The sequence below is a fragment of the Salvelinus alpinus genome, chromosome 9, assembly GCF_045679555.1.
Source record: "Salvelinus alpinus chromosome 9, SLU_Salpinus.1, whole genome shotgun sequence".
Lineage (NCBI taxonomy): Eukaryota > Metazoa > Chordata > Actinopteri > Salmoniformes > Salmonidae > Salvelinus > Salvelinus alpinus.
This window is the reverse complement of record NC_092094.1, coordinates 41,724,530-41,742,894: the sequence shown is the minus strand read 5'-3', so window position 1 is coordinate 41,742,894 and position 18,365 is coordinate 41,724,530. Positions and strand designations below refer to the sequence as shown.

At 43.0% G+C, this 18,365-nt stretch overlaps 2 protein-coding genes across 3 annotated transcripts in view; one reads left to right on the top strand and one right to left on the bottom strand.

Annotated features, from left to right (window-relative positions):
* jph3b (junctophilin 3b) overlaps positions 1-3,924 on the top strand; it is a 48,632-nt gene extending 44,708 nt beyond the window's left edge. For both annotated transcript variants that reach the window (XM_071326238.1, XM_071326239.1), the window contains exon 5: positions 150-3,924. In XM_071326238.1, the coding sequence (XP_071182339.1) occupies positions 150-230 (81 nt within the window). In that variant the 3' untranslated portion in view covers positions 231-3,924. The remainder of the gene's footprint in view (positions 1-149) is intronic.
* Positions 3,925-6,391: 2,467 nt separating this feature from the next.
* On the bottom strand, positions 6,392-15,790 carry klhdc4 (kelch domain containing 4). Its single transcript, XM_071326237.1, has 12 exons — positions 15,578-15,790; positions 15,236-15,327; positions 14,799-14,877; positions 13,192-13,290; positions 9,407-9,543; positions 9,195-9,287; positions 8,827-8,989; positions 8,642-8,720; positions 8,296-8,504; positions 7,763-8,177; positions 7,525-7,671; positions 6,392-7,187 (listed from the first exon to the last, which is right to left on the bottom strand). Exons 1-12 carry the CDS (start codon positions 15,677-15,679, stop codon positions 7,012-7,014), a joined length of 1,791 nt encoding a protein of 596 aa, XP_071182338.1. The 5' UTR covers positions 15,680-15,790; the 3' UTR covers positions 6,392-7,011.
* Between the last annotated feature and the right edge of the window lie 2,575 nt (positions 15,791-18,365).

Below are 18,365 nucleotides of genomic sequence, written 5' to 3'. Positions count from 1 at the left end.
TGTGTGTGTGTGTGTGTGTGTGTGTGTGTGTGTGTGTGTGTGTGTGTGTGTGTGTGTGTGTGTGTGTGTGTGTGTGTGTGTGTGTGTGTGTGTGTGTGTGTGTGTGGTCTGAATTAACACATTTTATTCTCTCCCTCCCTCCTCTATAGGGCTCCAGCTCAATTCTGGTCGTCATGGTGATTTTGCTCAACATTGGAGTCGCAATTTTGTTTATTCACTTTTTTATTTAAAAATGGATTGCCTATTAAATCCTATTATTATCTATGCTATTATTATAACATATTATGAGTATTATCATGACTATACAGCCCTTGGCCATTTGACACTATGTAAAGAGTACAGTAAGAGGATTAACAATATGGGGATAAAGCTGGTTCCCAATGCCCAGATTTCAGATAAGCAGTGATCTGCAAAAAATATATATATATATGTAAATTCTTTCTCTCCCTGACATTACCTGTTTTTCATCTTAAAGCATTGTTTAAAAAAGGTTTGTAACTTATTTGCTCACGTATGATATATTCATTTAAATCATTTTTTATTCCTTACTTGCCTTTTCTCTGTTAATATTGCTGATGTTCTTTTGGTTTAGTTTGTTTGGAATGGTAGACTCAGATGAGCACTTCTTGTGTCGAATGAGACAGGATATAATGTATCTAGTCTGGTTATGGCTGTGTCCACCTGACCTGGGTTCAAAAACTATTTGACATAATTTAAAATACTTTAGCTGTGCTTGATTGAGCTTGCCTGTTGCAATGGAAACAATAGAAAAGTCTGAAAAGTGCAAAACCCTGCCTACCTGGTGGTCGAGGCAGGCTAAAGCAAATGCTGAAAGTATTTTAAAGATTTCAAGTAGTATTTAAACCCAGGTGTGTTGTCCACCCAGGTAATACAAGGTTAAAGGGATGGGAAACGGACCCCTGTCCTACCCACTGCCCTCCAAACCCTCCCCCTTCTCTCCCTCCTGACACGTTGTTACTCTTCCCAATTATTAATTCAGTCTCTCATCCCCCCTTCCTCCGACTTCCCGGTAGTCCCCTCATGACATCACGCCATATCCTGTTACCCCCTTTATTTGTTTCATGTAACTCTCCTTTTATTTAATGCCCCACCATGCTCCCCTATTCCTACAACCAGCCATCTTAACCAAGACTTCCCCAAATAGACCAGAGAATGTCCATGGCAAGCAGGTGTTTCATGAAAAATGAAACAACATATATATAGATATGATTAAATAAAATAGGGCTACAAAAACACTTTTGCAACTACAGATCCTAGTTAGCAACAGGACATGTTTACAATCTGAAAAACCGGGATGACCAACACAAAATTGCCTCTAACAACTATAGCACCATAAAACCTATCTATGTTAGTAAACCTGTTGCAAATGTAGCAACTTGGGTTACCAAGATTGAGCCATGTGCAAAGAACTACTGTATATCAACTCTAATCTGTCTGCAACCAGAGTAGGAATAGTCTGTCTGAAAGGGCTTCTAATGTGAAAGATTCTCTTTATAGTCAACATACAACAAAATGAACAAATTATCTAAAGGAAAGAACTCTCAAACACACACACACACATTGTACAATACCATGTACACAACATGTACAATACTCCCACACATACAGTGGTATGTGAATGATGATAAGCTATATTCATATAAAATATTGACATTCCAAAAAACTTTCTCAATGTCTCTCTGGCCTTTAACGCACAGGTTGAACTTTATATGAGGACTAGCGCATAACATTCTGTCAGTTCTCATCTATCTGCTCCTCTGTCCCCTACAGAGCAATTCTCTCTCTCGCTCTCTCTTTCTCTGTCTCTCTCTCTCGCTTTTTCTCTCTCTACAGTATCATGTCTAAAGGTTTCTACCCAAACCTCACCCCACACACCTGGTCTGGAGGCACTGTAAGAGGCCTAGTGCAAGTTCAGAGACTGTTATGTTTAAAACTGCTGCTTTCAAAACAAATTATTTACCAAGACAGAAAAAAATCATATTTTTGAGCTATTTGCAAGACTTCTGAAAAAACGCCTACTGCCTTGTTTTATAAAGTTGAAAAAAATATCTAAAATGCATGCTCATGTATGTTTTAGTTTTGTATAGATAAACCTTTTTGGGGAAAAATATAAATGTCTCCTCTAGCCCTCTACTGCTAATATTCCATCCTATTTTTTGGGAAGATTTAGGCTTTTCTCCCCCTCCACCCAGATTTCTTTGTTGCTAAAACACCAAGGAAAATCTGATATATTTAGAACATTTATTAAGAGGAACATAGTAGAAAAAACCCACTCTTTTCATAAGGAAATACAAGATGGGGGCATAAACTAGTATTTCACTGCCTCTCAAACCTGATTCTTCCTCGCTGTCACTGTCCTCCAGCTCACTGTCCTCAATATCAGAGGGTGATCCTAACTGCTCCATTAGGATCCTTTCGCCCATAGAATGTCGCTGTGTCCATTGCATGTGAATGTCAGTGGATATTTTGGCAAAAATATCCATATCCATCAAATTACATGTCTTTCATTGAGCATGATATTGCCCTGAAAAGTAGCCTAACTGCACAACGTTGCCCTGAGGCAACAAAAAGAAAACTATATTTGTTTATATATATATATATATATATATATATATATATATATATATATGTGTGTGGGTGTGTGTGTGTGTGTGTGTGTTCAAAACCTATCAAATATGCTTCTTTACAGGTTCCTACACAAGTAGATATTTTTTAATCTCTAGTTAAACATGCAAAATAATTAAATGTATTGTACACTTCAGTCACACCACGTGCTCAGGTTGCTCTGCTTCCTGAAAGAAGGTCCCTCCCCCAGTTGATACATCACACCAACTTCTGCACCTCATTGGATTGTTTACAGACATGTCATCACATATTATCATAATATGGGGAGGTTGAGGGGCAAAAATATGTTCTGTTGCCTAAGGGCAACGATGTGCAGTAGAGGGCTAATTTTGGAAGCAGTATAAGAGGGGAGTGGGGGGGGGGGTGGGGGGCTGCAAAATGTTTTAATTTAAATAAAAGTGGTACTTTACAGGGTTTGCCAAGTTGCTCTTAGTCCTGAGCAAGCAGAACCTTTCCAGATGTTGTGCAGTACTGTTCTGTGAAGCAGACTCTTCCATAGGGTAGCCTGGGCTTGCGCTACAGTACAGTACATTACAGTACATTACAAGATCCAGACACAGGCTACTAGTCTACTGCATCCCACTGCTTCTCCAAGACAAAGCCCACATCTTAGACACAATGAAAACAAGAGAGAAAAAACAAACAGACAAACTAAGAGAAGTGTTTTGCTTTTTATTTTATTTTTTATAGCTGGCTAACTAACTCAAAGACTCTGAGATGTTTTTATAGCATGTCTGTAAGGGGCTTGTACTCCACCCTGATTTTCCTGGTCCTCCTGTAAGTGATCATCCAGTCTGTGTGTGCTCGCTCTTCTCTTCCTCCTATGCCTCTCCATTTCTCTATCCAGCAAAGTTAAACAGAGCTGCCACTGTGAAGGAATGAAAGTTGGGGCCAAATGTGTGGAGTTTTATTTTTCAACAACATTTGCTCCCCCAGTCTTGACTACATGAGTTAGTAGGTACTGTTGGAAACTGGACTGATACCGTTAGAGGGTTAAGGCATATTATGGGAAAGGGTTTACTGATTCAAAGAACAACTATGGAAAAGTGTTCCAGTGGCTGTTGATGATACTGAGGTGCATAGGTGACAACTGGCTGATCTACCTGCTCCTGTGGTTTTTCTACCATTCCGACTGGAAGTACCCATCGCCCTGTGAGCCCATCGCATGCCCAAGCATGCCCAGTTCTTTTCTTCTCCTCTCTTTTATTTCTTTACATTTTGGGGGTCTGTTCGTTTTTGAGTTATGTGGAGAAAATTATGAAAGTGTTTGAAAGAAAACTCCTGGTTTGTGGTTATTGAATCTTTGTCCTCTCCCTCTTTCTTCAAGTCTGATTTTACTCAGGTCTTCTGTCCATAATGAAAAAGAGTATTGAAGATGTCAGAGATAAAATTCATTGAATGTGCGTGTGTATGCGTGTGTATGCAGGTATACACTGCATATTGTTAAATTGTTTAAGGTAAACAACATGTTAGATACCAAAGTACAACAAAGACACAGGAGTAAACCAAGCTGCTACTTTAAACTGCAGCATTGGAGGGTGGGTCACCATGGCAACCCTGACTTAGTATTCCCCTCCATCATATGAGGGGCGTGGTCAGACATGAGGGCGGGGTTTGTCTCCTGGGACCCATCTTCACAATGAAAAGGGAGGGCAGAGAGAGAGAGAGAGAAAGGCAGAGGAAAATGGTGTATTAAGCTCGACACACCTTCATTTCCCTCAGTCTTCCCTCTCTGTGCCGTTTCAGTCTATATACTGTATGTGAACCCTTCCTCTATCCTTTTCTATTCTTCTATATTTCCCATGCTCTTGCATTACCATTACCCAGAGAAAAAAAAGTCTTTCCCCTGAATATATTTCAAATGGTACACTCCAAATACACAACTGCAGCTTGGCTTGTAGGCTTCATGTTAATGACATTAGTTTGTGTGTGTGGCCTTCATGTTGCTACATCAGACAGCAAGACCACACAACAAAACCAGCAGGATGCAACTTACATACAAACTATATTCTTTAGCTTAGCTGGTATATAATGGCACAAGTACATAAGAACATATCCTAGTTGTATTGCTAGTATTGTCGTACCCCTGTCAACTCCCAGTAACCCCTATCTCAGATTCTAGAACCATTGTCCTTTTCTCAGTGCAGTTCTCGGTCTGTCTTGTCGTGTCTCTGACTGCCTCCCTGTCTGCTCATTGTCTGAAGGGAAGTTAAGCCAATTTCACCAGATTACTGTAATGAAATCACTGTGTGGAGTTGAGCTGTGTCCCACCACTAGAACAGGATGATGGGTAATTTCTCTAAATCTATTGGAGGAGGTAGAGAGGAGGTAGAGAAAGAGGTAACAGCCTGTCATGGACTCACCAAATATCTGTCCAGCTGACAGCTGGGTGTATGATCACAACTACTCACATAAAACACACAAACAAATGGCTATAAATTGAATTATTTGGCTTCTTATCTTGGAAACTGTATTAGCATGTTATGAGTCAGAATACTGGGCCGGAACAGCTTCAATGCGACAACATTGAGAAGGGTTGATAATGAATGATTATTGCACCTAGTCAGTCTAAAAACACCTAATATGCTATTATCAAATAGGAGAACACCAAAAAGATCAAGAAAACAGGGTATGATATTATACAACTAACACTGAAGTAGACATACGCTCTGAATGAGTCTCACATGGGACCACTGACGAGTCTGTGAAGATAACACTTCATGTGCTCCGATACGTCAGCAGCACTGGGCCCCCCAAAAAGTATATTTTTAGTTATTTAGATCTGTCTTTTTTACAGGATTTTTTTTTTTTTAATGGGGTTGAAGGCGAATGAAGAAGGGAGTGAGGAAAAGAGTTGGAGACAGTCTGCAGCATCCCAGTAACCTCATCCATCTATCTGCTCTCCATCTATTATTCATCTCTCCACTCTTCATCCCTCATTCTTCTCAGGGCTGAGAAAATAGGTCACTCTGGGATAGCTAGCTAGGCTGCGTTTCATTTGGAGGCACTGCTTTCCTCGCCTCTCGTCTCTTATCTTGAAGAATTATCTGGCCTTAATGGCTGTCTATGTACTCCTATAATCTCCACCGGCACAGCCAGAAGAGGACTGGCCATCCCTCAGAGTGTGGTTCCTCTCTAGGTTTCTTTCTAGGGAGTTTTTCCTAGCCACCGTGCTTCTACATCTGCATTGCTTGCTGTTTGGGATTTTAGGCTGGGTTTCTGTATAGCACTTTGTGACATCAGCTGATGTAAAAAGGGCTTTAAAAAACCATTTGATTGATACCTGACTACTATTCTAAAGTATTTATTGTCCTTTTCAAATCACTCACTCGCTGAATCGTCCTCCCTCTGCGATATACCTTCCTCTCTCCATCGTCAGATAAGAAGATGGGTCTGGAGGAGAGGTAGAGCTAAAACGAAGGAACAGTTTACCTTTAGCATACAGCAGGGGGAGTTTGACTACATGTGTGACCGCTGCACAGTGCAAGGTAAACAGTTGGGGAGCCAATGTACTACATATGTGTATATGTTGTGGCAAAGCTTTGGTATAAGTCAGAAGGGTAGAGTGGTTCAAATATGACAAGAGTTGAGTCAACAACCTATTTTAAAGGCTAAAACATAATCTTCTTATCTTCAATACAACACAAACCCTGGGAAAGACCAACCAGTACTTATCAAGTTGAGCCATTTTCAACACTAAACAAATTGGCCATCACCTTTAAAAAGACTACAGACACTACAGAAGTATTATGGTTGGATGTTTAATGACAAATTGGTTTAGAAAACAATAATCAAAGGGGGTGAGCAATGACAAGGATTTTCTTACCATCTTCTTGAAGATATGAAACTAGAAACTAATTCCAAATACGATACAGTATACATACTGCAGTATAGTCCAACAGCCAAAACAGCAGCATATTTTCTTGCACAGTTAGGCCTACTGTACAAAGGCATGGGGGGTTATGAGGGCAGAAAATGTTCACCAAGCAGAGAGATTATTTCATTGGCCTCTTCAGTTTAAAGCAGTGTTTTCCAACTCTAATAATGTGTCATAGGGAAGAATGAGGGTACTCATCAGTGGTTCCCAACTCCAGTCCTCGAGTACCCCCAACCGCGTACATTTTTGTTGTAGCCCCAAACAAACTAACCTGATTCAACTCATTGAGGTCTTGATGATTAGTTGATAAGTTGAATCAGGTGTGCTTGTCTGTGGCTACAATACAAATGTGTGCTGTTGGGGGGGGGTACTTGAGAAACACTGATATGTACCCTCATTCTTCCCTATGACAAACTATCACTCGCCACCTGTCCCATTCTCTCACACACACACAAAGAAGGCGGATACACATGCACATACACCCTGGCTCACTGCTGGTCTTCATAGAACACCTTGGCCATGGCTATGCCCACTTTCTGCACCTTTGTGTCCTTAACCTCTGGGCCCATGTTGGCCCGGGCCTGGCCTACCCAGTATTGCTCTGTACGACTCTGGAAGTCTTCCAGCGCCTCACCTGGCTGCACTGGGGGGTGATCCTCCTCATCTGTAAACGCATACACCACACAGAAGAGAGTGTTACTGCTGGTGTCAACACTACTGCGACTGACATTGTGTTTAGACAGCACTGTCCCTTGAGGCTTTCTATAAGAGGCTTTTGGCTTCGGCTTTGATGCAACCTGTTCACTGCTCTAGTGGAGAAGTACATTCTCTGATATACTACGGCTTTCAGCCAATCAGCATTCAGGTCTCGAACCATCCAGTTTATATTGTCTGATATAACACAGCTTTCAGCCAATCAGCACCATTGAATACATGAAGAGCAGAATAAAGTAGGGTTAGAAACATACACTGAAAAGAATAGAGGGATATTTCTAATTTACCTTGTTCGTCACTTTCTTCTTCAGATTCCTCCTCTTCGTCATCACCTCCTTTAGCCTTCTCTTCGTCATCACCTCCTTTAGCCTCCTCTTCGTCCCCCTCCTCATCGTCCTCTGAGTCAGACCAGTCGTCCAGCCACTCTTGGGTCTCTGCAGAGAGAAGGGGTCAGTGTGATCAGGAAGACAACCTCCATCCCACAGAAACACACAGACAGAAAATCCCAGTTTCCCTCTTACTTACTGGGGTCCATCTCGACCAGCACCTCCCACTGGTCCATCTTGTGGAGGTCCAGACAGTACAGGTCGTTGAGGGTGAACTGGCGGTCGCCCACCTCAAACATGCCCCCGTACAAATACAGCTTCCCATATTTCACTGTTGCCATGGCGCTGGAGCGAGCACAAGGCTCGACAAGGATGGCCGAGGCACCTTCCTCACCTTCCTCCTCCTCCTCTTCCTCACTCTCTTCCTCCGCCTGTGTCCCGGGGATTATTTCCTTGATGGTCATGACCGTTCCGTCTTCAGTGACAATCTCCTTGATGACCTCCACAGGTCCCTGTGCTGCTGCTCCTTCCTCCTCCTGACCCTGCCCTGAACCCTCCCCTGTCTCCCCTCCCTTCTTCCCCCGTCGACGCTTCTTCTTCTCCGACTTACAGCCCTGGACAAGGGGAGGGAAAAACAGGTCAACAACAATAATATTAACACAGTTGCTTATAAATGTCCAAGTAAACATTATATTTACTGTATGTGCCAAAATGGAGGTTTCCAGCAGTTACCTTGAGCTGAGCAGGGAACCAGCGGTGCTTGTTGATGTCATACAGGTAAAGGTCGTTGTAGAAGTCCCCCTCCAGAGTCTCATCTTCCTCCTCGTCACACACCCCTCCGAAGAGCAGCGCCCGGCCCGTGGGCCCCACAGCCAGGGAGAAGCCCGACCGGGCGGGTGGCTTGGAGCCTGAGGGACTCACCCGGGACCACAACCACTTCTCTGAAAGGGAAAGGGAGAAAATAAACATGAGGAGCAATGTTATGTGAATAGAAATCCCATTGCCTCTCTGCCCTGCGTTTTATATGTCCAGGCTAGTCTGTAGCCAATAGTAAGTATAAGCCTGAGCATCACTGTACCTTGTTCTTCTTTGCCATCTCTCTTGAGAAGAAACATGTCAGAGTGGATGGTTCCCTTTTCCACATCTTTCTTAGCTTTCTAATAGGGAACAATAAAACACAACTTTGATTAAAATGTCATGGAGTTATTCAAAGACTTGCTGCATATCTCTCAATATCATATCGAATTAACATGAGCAACACACCACTTTGGAGTATCCTCCGTAGATGATGACCCCGGAGCAATCGGGGGTAGAGGTCATCTGGCAGGCTGAGCGAGGGGAGGGGCCGTTGCCGGAGGGGGAGAGGCGACTCCAGGTGAAGGAGTCCAGACTGAAGGCGTGTACATCGTTGTAGTAGATAAAATCCCTGCAAGATAAGAAGTACACTATCAACAAAATAATCTAGTTCATTTTGCATATTTCATGCAGCGGCTCTATCTAATATTGTGATAGTTTGACCTCCATAAAGCTAGCCAGAAGGTTCTCTTTCCTCTCCTCTTATTTCCAACAATTACTCCGCCTATCACCTCTCCTTAACTGACACGATAGCTCCTCCCATCATCTCTCCTTACCTAGCACTTTCGTGGAAGCCTCCGAACACCAGCAACTGCCTCTTACTCAGGACCATACGATGTCCACTCCTACCAGAGGGTGCACCTGGAACCCTGGGTTACAGACACAACACTTGAATTCACACACACACTGACACAAACAGGTTAATCTAGTAGCATCTCAAACATACGTTTAACCCACTATTACTACAATAGCAATATGGCTCCCTCACTTGATCTGCTCCCAGGTGTTTGTGGAGAGGTGAAGAACCCAGAGGTCTTTATAGTGGTAAAACTGCTCCCCGTCAGGAGACGCAAACTCCCCGCCAAACAACCACAGCTGCCCCCCTGCCTGGGGAACTACCACCGCCTGCAGAGAGGGAGAAAGAGAGAGAGAGAAAGGAGAGAGAGAGAGAGAGAGAAAGGAGAGAGAAAGGAGAGAGAGAGAGAGAAAAAGGAGAGAGAGAGAGAGAAAAAGGAGAGAGAGAGAGAGAAAAAGGAGAGAGAGAAAGAGAGAGAGAGAGAGAGAGAGAGAGAGAGAGAGAGAGAGAGAGAGAGAGAGAGAGAGAGAGAGAGAGAGAGAGAGAGAGAGAGAGAGAGAGAGAAAGATGGAGAAGGTTGGAAGGGAGAGAGAGAGTTATCAGATAGATACCATCTACTTTGGCAATCTCTCAAATCTCTTCATAGCTGTATCAAGCAGAGTCTGTCCCCTGGTGTCTAAAAGGGAGAATGACAGAACAATGGGCAGGCTGCCACCTGAGACCCGCAGTGAGAGGAATCACTCATCCACAACAGAGAAAAAGTAAAAAAATAAAATAAAACATGTCAGTAAAGGTGTGACATGCCTTTGAGTTCCCCAGAAGTAGAACAAAGGTGTGAAAACGTTACCCTGAGCTGTCTAAGTGACTATAAAGAGTAAAGATAGACTCCTTGAAGAAGGCAGGGGGGATCTGGTGAGCTCTGTAAAGTACAGGGATGCAAACTGGTGAGGGCTCAAAAAGTTGAAAAAAATGTTTCACGGAAACACACGAGAAATCGATGGAAATGTTCTGTTTGTCTCTCTACATTTAGGTATATTCATACTGATACTGTACATTTTTACACCCACTGTATATCAACCGTATATCCACTGTATATCAACCGTATATCCACTGTATATCAACCGTATATCCACTGTATATCAACCGTATATCCACTGTATATCAACCGTATACACACTGTATATCAACCGTATAGCCACTGTATATCAACCGTATACCCACTGTATATCAACTGTATACCCACTGTATATCAACTGTATACCCACTGTATATCAACCGTATACCCACTGTATATCAACCGTACACCCACTGTATATTTGTATAACTGCTCATTCTCTTATAGCTCTATGCTCACTCTACCTAGTTGTATATCATGTATGTAAACTTTGTTTAAACGCCGCTGTCTGTATTCTGTCTCTAAATATTGTCTATCACTAGCAGCACCATATCACTAAGTAATATTCTGAGTATGTGTAAATGTACTTGTCGAATAAAGGGGATTCTGATTTTACTAACAATGTGATACCAGGCCAACTACCACAATACCTAGTAGTATGGTGATCCACCCCCTCAGATTGAGCTTAGAATTATATTGATTAGACATATGCATCCTACCTTTGAAGCATCTCTTTGACTAGGCTATCTATCCCTTTTCCCTGCGCCATCCAAATGTGCGCATAGCCAAGGTACCATGGTGTTCGCTAGCTAGCCAGGTAACATGACTAAACAAGGTCGTTTGTTATGAAACCAAAAACTCGCAAAATGGCCTGCTTGTTCTTACAGGCGAAATGAAAAGATACCTATCCACTTTGCTCACCCTGGGAGCTGCTCTAATAATTAAACAAATGTAACAACAGAAACCCCATGACTGTCTGCACACCCCAACTCGCCATCACGGCTAAATAACATTTTCAAAACTGATGGAGATGCGCATAAAGAACGGACGGCGAGAAGCAGCTGAGTAGGCTAATGGCTGGTTAGGGGGATGCGGCTGACTGCTCACATCTGTCACACGTGATATTGGATGAAGCACTCATTCTGATATAATATATCTGACATCACGCTCTGAACTCCGTTTGATATTCAATTTGTAGGACGCGTAGGGTAGGGATGCATCCTGTACTCGTTAATTTAGAGAGAGAAGGCAGTAATCGCAGAGGGAGAAGATCTGTTTGCGTTCTCTTTTATAGCTTTAATGTGTGATACACTCTACAGTGAGGGAAAAAAGTATTTGTATTCAAAGAAATGATCAGTCTATAATTTTAATGGTAGGTTTATTTGAACAGTGAGAGACAGAATATCAACAAAAAAATCCAGAAAAACGCATGTCAAAAATGTTATGAATTGATTTGCATTTTAATGAGGGAAATAAGTATTTGACCCCTCTGCAAAACATGACTTAGTACTTGGTGGCAAAACCCTTGTTGGCAATCACAGAGGTCAGACGTTTCTTGTAGTTGGCCACCAGGTTTGCACACATCTCAGGAGGGATTTTGTCCCACTCCTCTTTGCAGATCTTCTTCAAGTCATTAAGGTTTCGAGGCTGACGTTTGGCAACTCGAACCTTCAGCTCCCTCCACAGATTTTCTATGGGATTAAGGTCTGGAGACTGGCTAGGCCACTCCAGGACCTTAATGTGCTTCTTCTTGAGCCATTCCTTTGTTGCCTTGGCCGTGTGTTTTGGGTCATTGTCATGCTGGAATACCCATCCACGACCCATTTTCAATACCCTGGCTGAGGGAAGGAGGTTTTCACCCATGATTTGACGGTACATGGCCCCGTCCATCGTCCCTTTGATGCGGTGAAGTTGTCCTGTCCCTTTAGCAGAAAAACACCCCCAAAGCATAATGTTTCCACCTCCATGTTTGACGGTGGGGATGGTTTCTTGGGGTCATAGGCAGCATTCCTCCTCCTCCAAACACGGCAAGTTGGGTTGATGCCAAAGAACTCCATTTTGGTCTCATCTGACCACAACATGTTCACCCAGTTGTCCTCTGAATCATTCAGATGTTCATTGGCAAACTTCAGACGGGCATGTATATGTGCTTTCTTGAGCAGGGGGACCTTGCGGGCGCTGCAGGATTTCAGTCCTTCACGGCATAGTGTGTTACCACCATTGTTTTCTTGATGACTATGGTCCCAGCTGCCTTGAGATCATTGACAAGATCCTCCTGTGTAGTTCTGGGCTGATTCCTCACCGTTCTCATGATCATTGCAACTCCACGAGGTGAGATCTTGCATGGAGCCCCAGGCTGAGGGAGATTGACAGTTCTTTTGTGTTTCTTCCATTTGCGAATAATCACAGAAACTGTTGTCACCTTCTCACCAAGCTGCTTGGCGATGGTCTTGTAGCCCATTCCAGCCTTGTGTAGGTCTACAATCTTGTCCCTGACATCCTTGGAGAGTTCTTTGGTCTTGGCCATGGTGGAGAGTTTGGAATCTGATTGATTGATTGCTTCTGTGGACAGGTATCTTTTATACAGGTAAGAAACTGAGATTAGGAGCACTCCCTTTAAGAGTGTGCTCCTAATCTCCGTTTGTTACCTGTATGAAAGACACCTGGGAGCCAGAAATCTTTTTGATTGAGAAGGGGTCAAATACTTATTTCCCTCATTAAAATGCAAATCAATTTATAACATTTTTGACATGCATTTTTCTGGATATTTTTGTTGTTATTCTGTCTCTCACTGTTCAAATAAACCTACCATTAAAATTATAGACTGATCATTTCTTTGTCAGTGGGCAAACGTACAAAATCAGCAGGGGATCAAATACTTTTTTCCCTCACTGTACGTCTGGGCACTTTGCGTCAGATCCGCCCAACACCTTCCTTTAAAGGATCTACACATTTCACGTGGATGATCTATTTTGAGATCTAAACGGCGAATATCATTGAAGAGACATGTTTGCATCCCTGAAAGAAAATGGGGGTGGTTGTAGAGATGGTGGTTGGAGGTTGAAAGGAGGTACATAATTACCTGGTGAGCACAGCGTCGTGGAGGAGGGTTGGGGATGTCTGACTTCACCCAGGTGTTCTTCTTTATGTTATAGAAGAACAGGTCATTGTAGAGGTACGTCTGAAAGGAAGAAAATTAACCCACTGTCAACCCTATTCATCCAAAGTCAAAAAGGATTAATAACAGACAAAAAATGGTGAATATAAATATATGAATACATTAATAAATATATGAATACATTAATAAATATATGAATATAAAGGCTCCCGAGTGGCGCAGCGGTCTAAGGCACTGCTTCTCAGTGCTAGAGGCGTCACTACAGACCCTGGTTCGATTCCAGGCTGTATCACAACCAGCCATGATTGGGAGTCCCATAGGGCGGCACACAATTGGCCCAGCGTCGTCCTGGTTAGGGTTTGGCCGGTGTAGGCCGCCATTGTAAATAAGAATTTGTTCTTAACTGACTTGCCTGATTAAATAAAGGTCAAATAAAAAAAAGGTGTTCAACATACACTATATATACAAAAGTATTTGGACACCCCTTCAAATTTGTGGATTTGGCTATGCTGACAGGTGTATAAAATCGAGCACACCGCCATGCAATCTCCATAGACAAACACTGGCAGTAGAATGGCCTTACTGAAGAGCTCAGTGACTTTCAGTGTGGCCCCTTCATAGGATTCCACCTTTCCAACAAGTCAGTTCATCAAAATGCTGTGCTGTTATTGTGAAGTGAAAACATCCAGGACCAACAACGGCTCAGCCGCGAAGTGCTAGGGCAGACAAGCTCACAGAACGAGACTGTAAGCTTCAGTGCTGAAGCGTGTAAAAATCGTCTGTCCTCAGTTGCAACACTCACTACCGAGTTCCAAACTGCCTCGGGAAGCAACATCAGCACAATAACTGTTTGTCGGGAGTTTCATGAAATGGGTTTCCATGGCCGAGCAGCCGCAAACAAGCCTAAGATCACCATGCGCAAGTGGTGTAAAGCTCGCCGCCATTGGACTCTGGAGCAGTGGAAACGTGTTCTCCGGAGTGATGAATCAGTCTTCACCATCTGATAGTCTGACAGATGAATGCATAGTGCAAACTGTAAAGTTTGGTGGAGGAGGAAAAATGGTCTGGGGCTGTTTTTCATGGCCCCTTAGTTCCAGTGATGGGAAATCTTAATGCTACAGCATACAATGACATTCTAGACGATTCTGTGCTTCCAACTTTATGGCAACAGTTTGGGGAAGGCCCTTTCCTGGTTCAGCATGACAATGCCCCCGTGCACAAAGCAAGGTCCATACAGAAATGGTTTGTCGAGATCGGTGTGGAAGAACTTGACTGGCCTGCTCAAAGCCCTGATCTCAACCCCATCAAACACCTTTGGGATTAATTGGAATGACGACTACGAGCCAGGCCTAATCGCCCAACATCAGACTTCACTAATGCTTGTGGCTGAATGGAAGCACATACCTGCAGCAATGTTCCAACATCTAGTGGAAAGCCTTCCCAGAAGAGTGGAGGCTGTTATAGTAGCAAAGGTGGGACCAACTCCATATTAAAGCCCATGATTTTGGAATGAGATGTTCGACGAGCAGGTGTCCACATGCTTTTGGTCATGTAGTGTATATGAATGGTACCTTTTTGCCATTGAAGAACTCGCCTCCAAACAAGATCAGCTCATCCTTGTCGGGGTGTGCTGACAGAGAGGCGTTCAACCTGAGTGATGATACAAACAGGATACCACTACTATCAAATCAAATCACATTTTATTGGTCGCATACAAATATTTAGCAGATGTTATTGCAGGTGTAGCAAAATGCTTGTGACACCTGGCTGTGAAATCACCTAACACCTGGCTCTAACTTGAGCTGCCACACCTAACACCAGGCTCATGTTCAGTAGGCACGAAACAGCAAAGGTTTTGAAATTTAAAACATCTAAAATGAGACAATTCTTATTGTACAAGATCAGCCATAGTAACTCCCTGGTTTCAACACATTTTCTCCCGTTTTGTGCCCATTGAACACGAGCCAGGTCAACACCTATCAACATCTAGGACAGAGTAGTGGGTCACCTGGGTGAGGGGGGCGGGCAGGCGGTCTCCACAACTGTTGTCTTCTTTGCATCCAAGGACTGAAACTCAGCTATCAGCGCAGCCAGGTCCTCCTGTACCAATGCCAAAGGAAAACAACACAGCAGTGCACAACAGCTGAAACTATTCACTCTGTACAATGTCTGTCAGACAACGACATTAATGTAATGTGATTGAGTAGAAGTTAATTGACTTGGAATTTTACACACACACACAATTTTATGCAATAAGATGTTATGCTATAAAGACATTGTAATGTACTGTAGAACTATCTAGCTAGCTAATGTTAGTAGCTAGCAGTTGAAAGGGAGACAGACATGTTACCTCTTCTCGTTTAGACCGCTTTGAAATCTTTTTATCCATTTTGGCTGCTGTCTTCTCTGCTCCTTTCACTTTCTTTTGCTCTTTTTTACCCTTTTTGCCCATTTTTACAGGACAGTACTAGATACAGTTTAGCTTTGAATCAGTTGTGGAATCAGAACCACATGGAAATTGTCTAGCTAAATAAACTCACATGTACTTCCACAGACAAGCGCGGTTCACTTCCGGCAACAACAGCGAAGTGACATAGAAACATGTCTATTGTCTATACAATATGAAACAGTGCCACCCGTTGGACTGGATGTAGTACTAGCTCACTCCTAGTAAAATGAGAAGCAGGTTTAGACTCTAGAAATAGTTAGTTCGTGAAAAACTGTAAATCTAAAGGAATATCAACTTGGAAAGTGTAGGCTAGTTCTGTGGACCAGTGATCTGGGAAGCATTGCAGATGTTATTTCACACAATGAGTTCAGTAGATTATGCTACATTTAAAGAAATTGTTTCAACTCATATTTGTATCATGTAAGACATAATGCCTGGTATTGTAAAGAAGTATGTTAAAGGGCACGTAAAAAGATTAAGCTCATTCTTTTTAGAGAGGACAAGCCTGTTGCATGTTGTAACATAATTAATTGAGTTGGTCAGGAGAGTCCCAATCACTCAGACCTATATCTATCCTACCCTGTCTTTCCAAGGTCTTCGAAAGCCAAGTTAACAAACAGATTACTGACCATTTTGAATCCCACCATACCTTCTCTGCTATGCAATCTGGATTCAGAGCTGGTCATGGGTGCACCTCAGCCACGCTCAAGGTCCTAAACGATATCATAACCATCGATAAGAGACATTACTGTGCAGCCGTACTCATCGACCTGGCCAAGTCTTTCGACTCTGTCAATCACCACATTCTTATTGGCAGACTCGACAGCCTTGGTTTCTCAAATGATTGCCTCGCCTGGTTTACCAACTACTTCTCTGATAGAGTTCAGTGTGTCAAATCGGAGGGCCTGTTGTACGGACCTCTGGCAGTCTCTATGGGGGTGCCACAGGGTTAAATTCTCGGGCCGACTCTCTTCTCTGTATACATCAATGATGTCGCTCTTGCTGCTGGTGATTCTCTGATACACCTCTACGCAGACAACACCATTCTGTATACTTCTGGCCCCTCTTTGGACACTGTGTTAACTAACCTCCAGACGAACTTCAATGCCATACAACTCTCCTTCCCTGGCCTCCAACTGCTCTTAAATGCAAGTAAAACTAAATGCATGCTATTCAATTGATCACTGCCCGCCCGCCCGTCCAGCATCACTACTCTGGAACGGCTCTGACTTAGAATACGTGGACAACTACAAATACCTAGGTGTCTGGTTAGACTGTAAACTCTCCTTCCAGACTCACATTAAGCATCTCCAATCCAAAATTAAATCTAGAATCGGCATCCTATATCGCAACAAAGCATCCTTCACTCATGCTGCCAAACATACCCTCGTAAAACTGACCATCCTACCGATCCTCGACTTCGGCGATGTCATCTATAAAATAGCCTCCAACACTCTACTCAACAAATTGGATGCAGTCTATCACAGTGCCATCCGTTTTGTCACCAAAGCCCCATATACTACCCACCACTGCGACCTGTACGCTCTCGTTGGTTGGCCCTCGCTTCATACTCGTCGCCAAACCCACTGGCTACAGGTTACCTACAAGTCTCTGCTAGATAAAGCCCCGCCTTATCTCAGCTCACTGGTCACCATAGCAGTACCCACTCGTAGCATGCGCTCCAGCAGGTATATCTCACTGGTCACCCCCAAAGCCAATTCCTCTTTTGGTCGCCTTTCCTTCCAGTTCTCTGCTGCCAATGACTGGAATGAACTGCAAAAATCACTGAAGCTGGAGACTCATATCTCCCTCACTAGCTTTAAGCACCAGCTGTAAGAGCAGCTCACAGATCACTGCACCTGTACATAGCCCATCTGTAAACAGCCCATCTATCTACCTCATCCCCATACTGTATTTATTTATTTATCTTGCTCCTTTGCACCCCAGTATCTATACTTGCACATTCATCTTCTGCACATCTACCATTCCAGTGTTTAATTGCTATATTGTAATTACTTCGCCACCATGGCCTATTTATTGCCTTAAATCCCTTATCTTACCTCATTTGCACTCACTGTATATAGACTTCTTGTCTTCTTTTTTCTGCTTTATTATTGACTGTATGTTTTGTTTATTCCATGTGTAACTTTGTGTTGTTGTATGTGTCGAATTGCTATGCTTTATCTTGGCCAGGTCGCAGTTGCAAATGAGAACTTGTTCTCAACTAGCCTACCTGGTTAAATAAAGGTGAAATGTAAAAAAATAAAAATAAATAAAAATATTCCTCCTGGTGGTGTATAATTTAACATCACCTTCAAATTGATGAAACGAGCTTCAGTTTACTGTTGAAACCCTGTGACAGGCATAGACCATGTGCACCCGGCAGGCTTCATGTATGGCTCTCACACAAAGTGTCTAATCTTGATGCTGTTTTTGGGTTCTCTTTGAGTCCTGCCCTGATCTACAGTTCTAGCATTGAGGTATAACAAATGTATTCTGGGAACATCACCTTATTAAGGAACATGGTCAGTATGTCAGTGGAAGTTAGCTGATAGGATGGTTGGTCAGATAAGGTTAGTCACATCAGGCAAGTAGTACTGGTGCATCAAGTCTGACATCAACAGCTTCTATCCCCAAGCAATACGAGTGATAAATAACTAACAAAATAGCTACACGGACTGAGTTTACC

Excerpts from the sequence above, each read along its gene's own strand:
- klhdc4 (XM_071326237.1), bottom strand. The coding sequence starts at position 15,679 with ATGGGCAAAAAGGGTAAAAAAGAGCAAAAGAAAGTGAAAGGAGCAGAG. Across the intron at positions 15,328-15,577 it reads AGCGGTCTAAACGAGAAGAG|GAGGACCTGGCTGCGCTGAT; the intron begins GTAACATGTCTG and ends GCATTGGTACAG. Across the intron at positions 9,288-9,406 it reads AACACCTGGGAGCAGATCAA|GGTTCCAGGTGCACCCTCTG; the intron begins GTGAGGGAGCCA and ends TCTGTAACCCAG.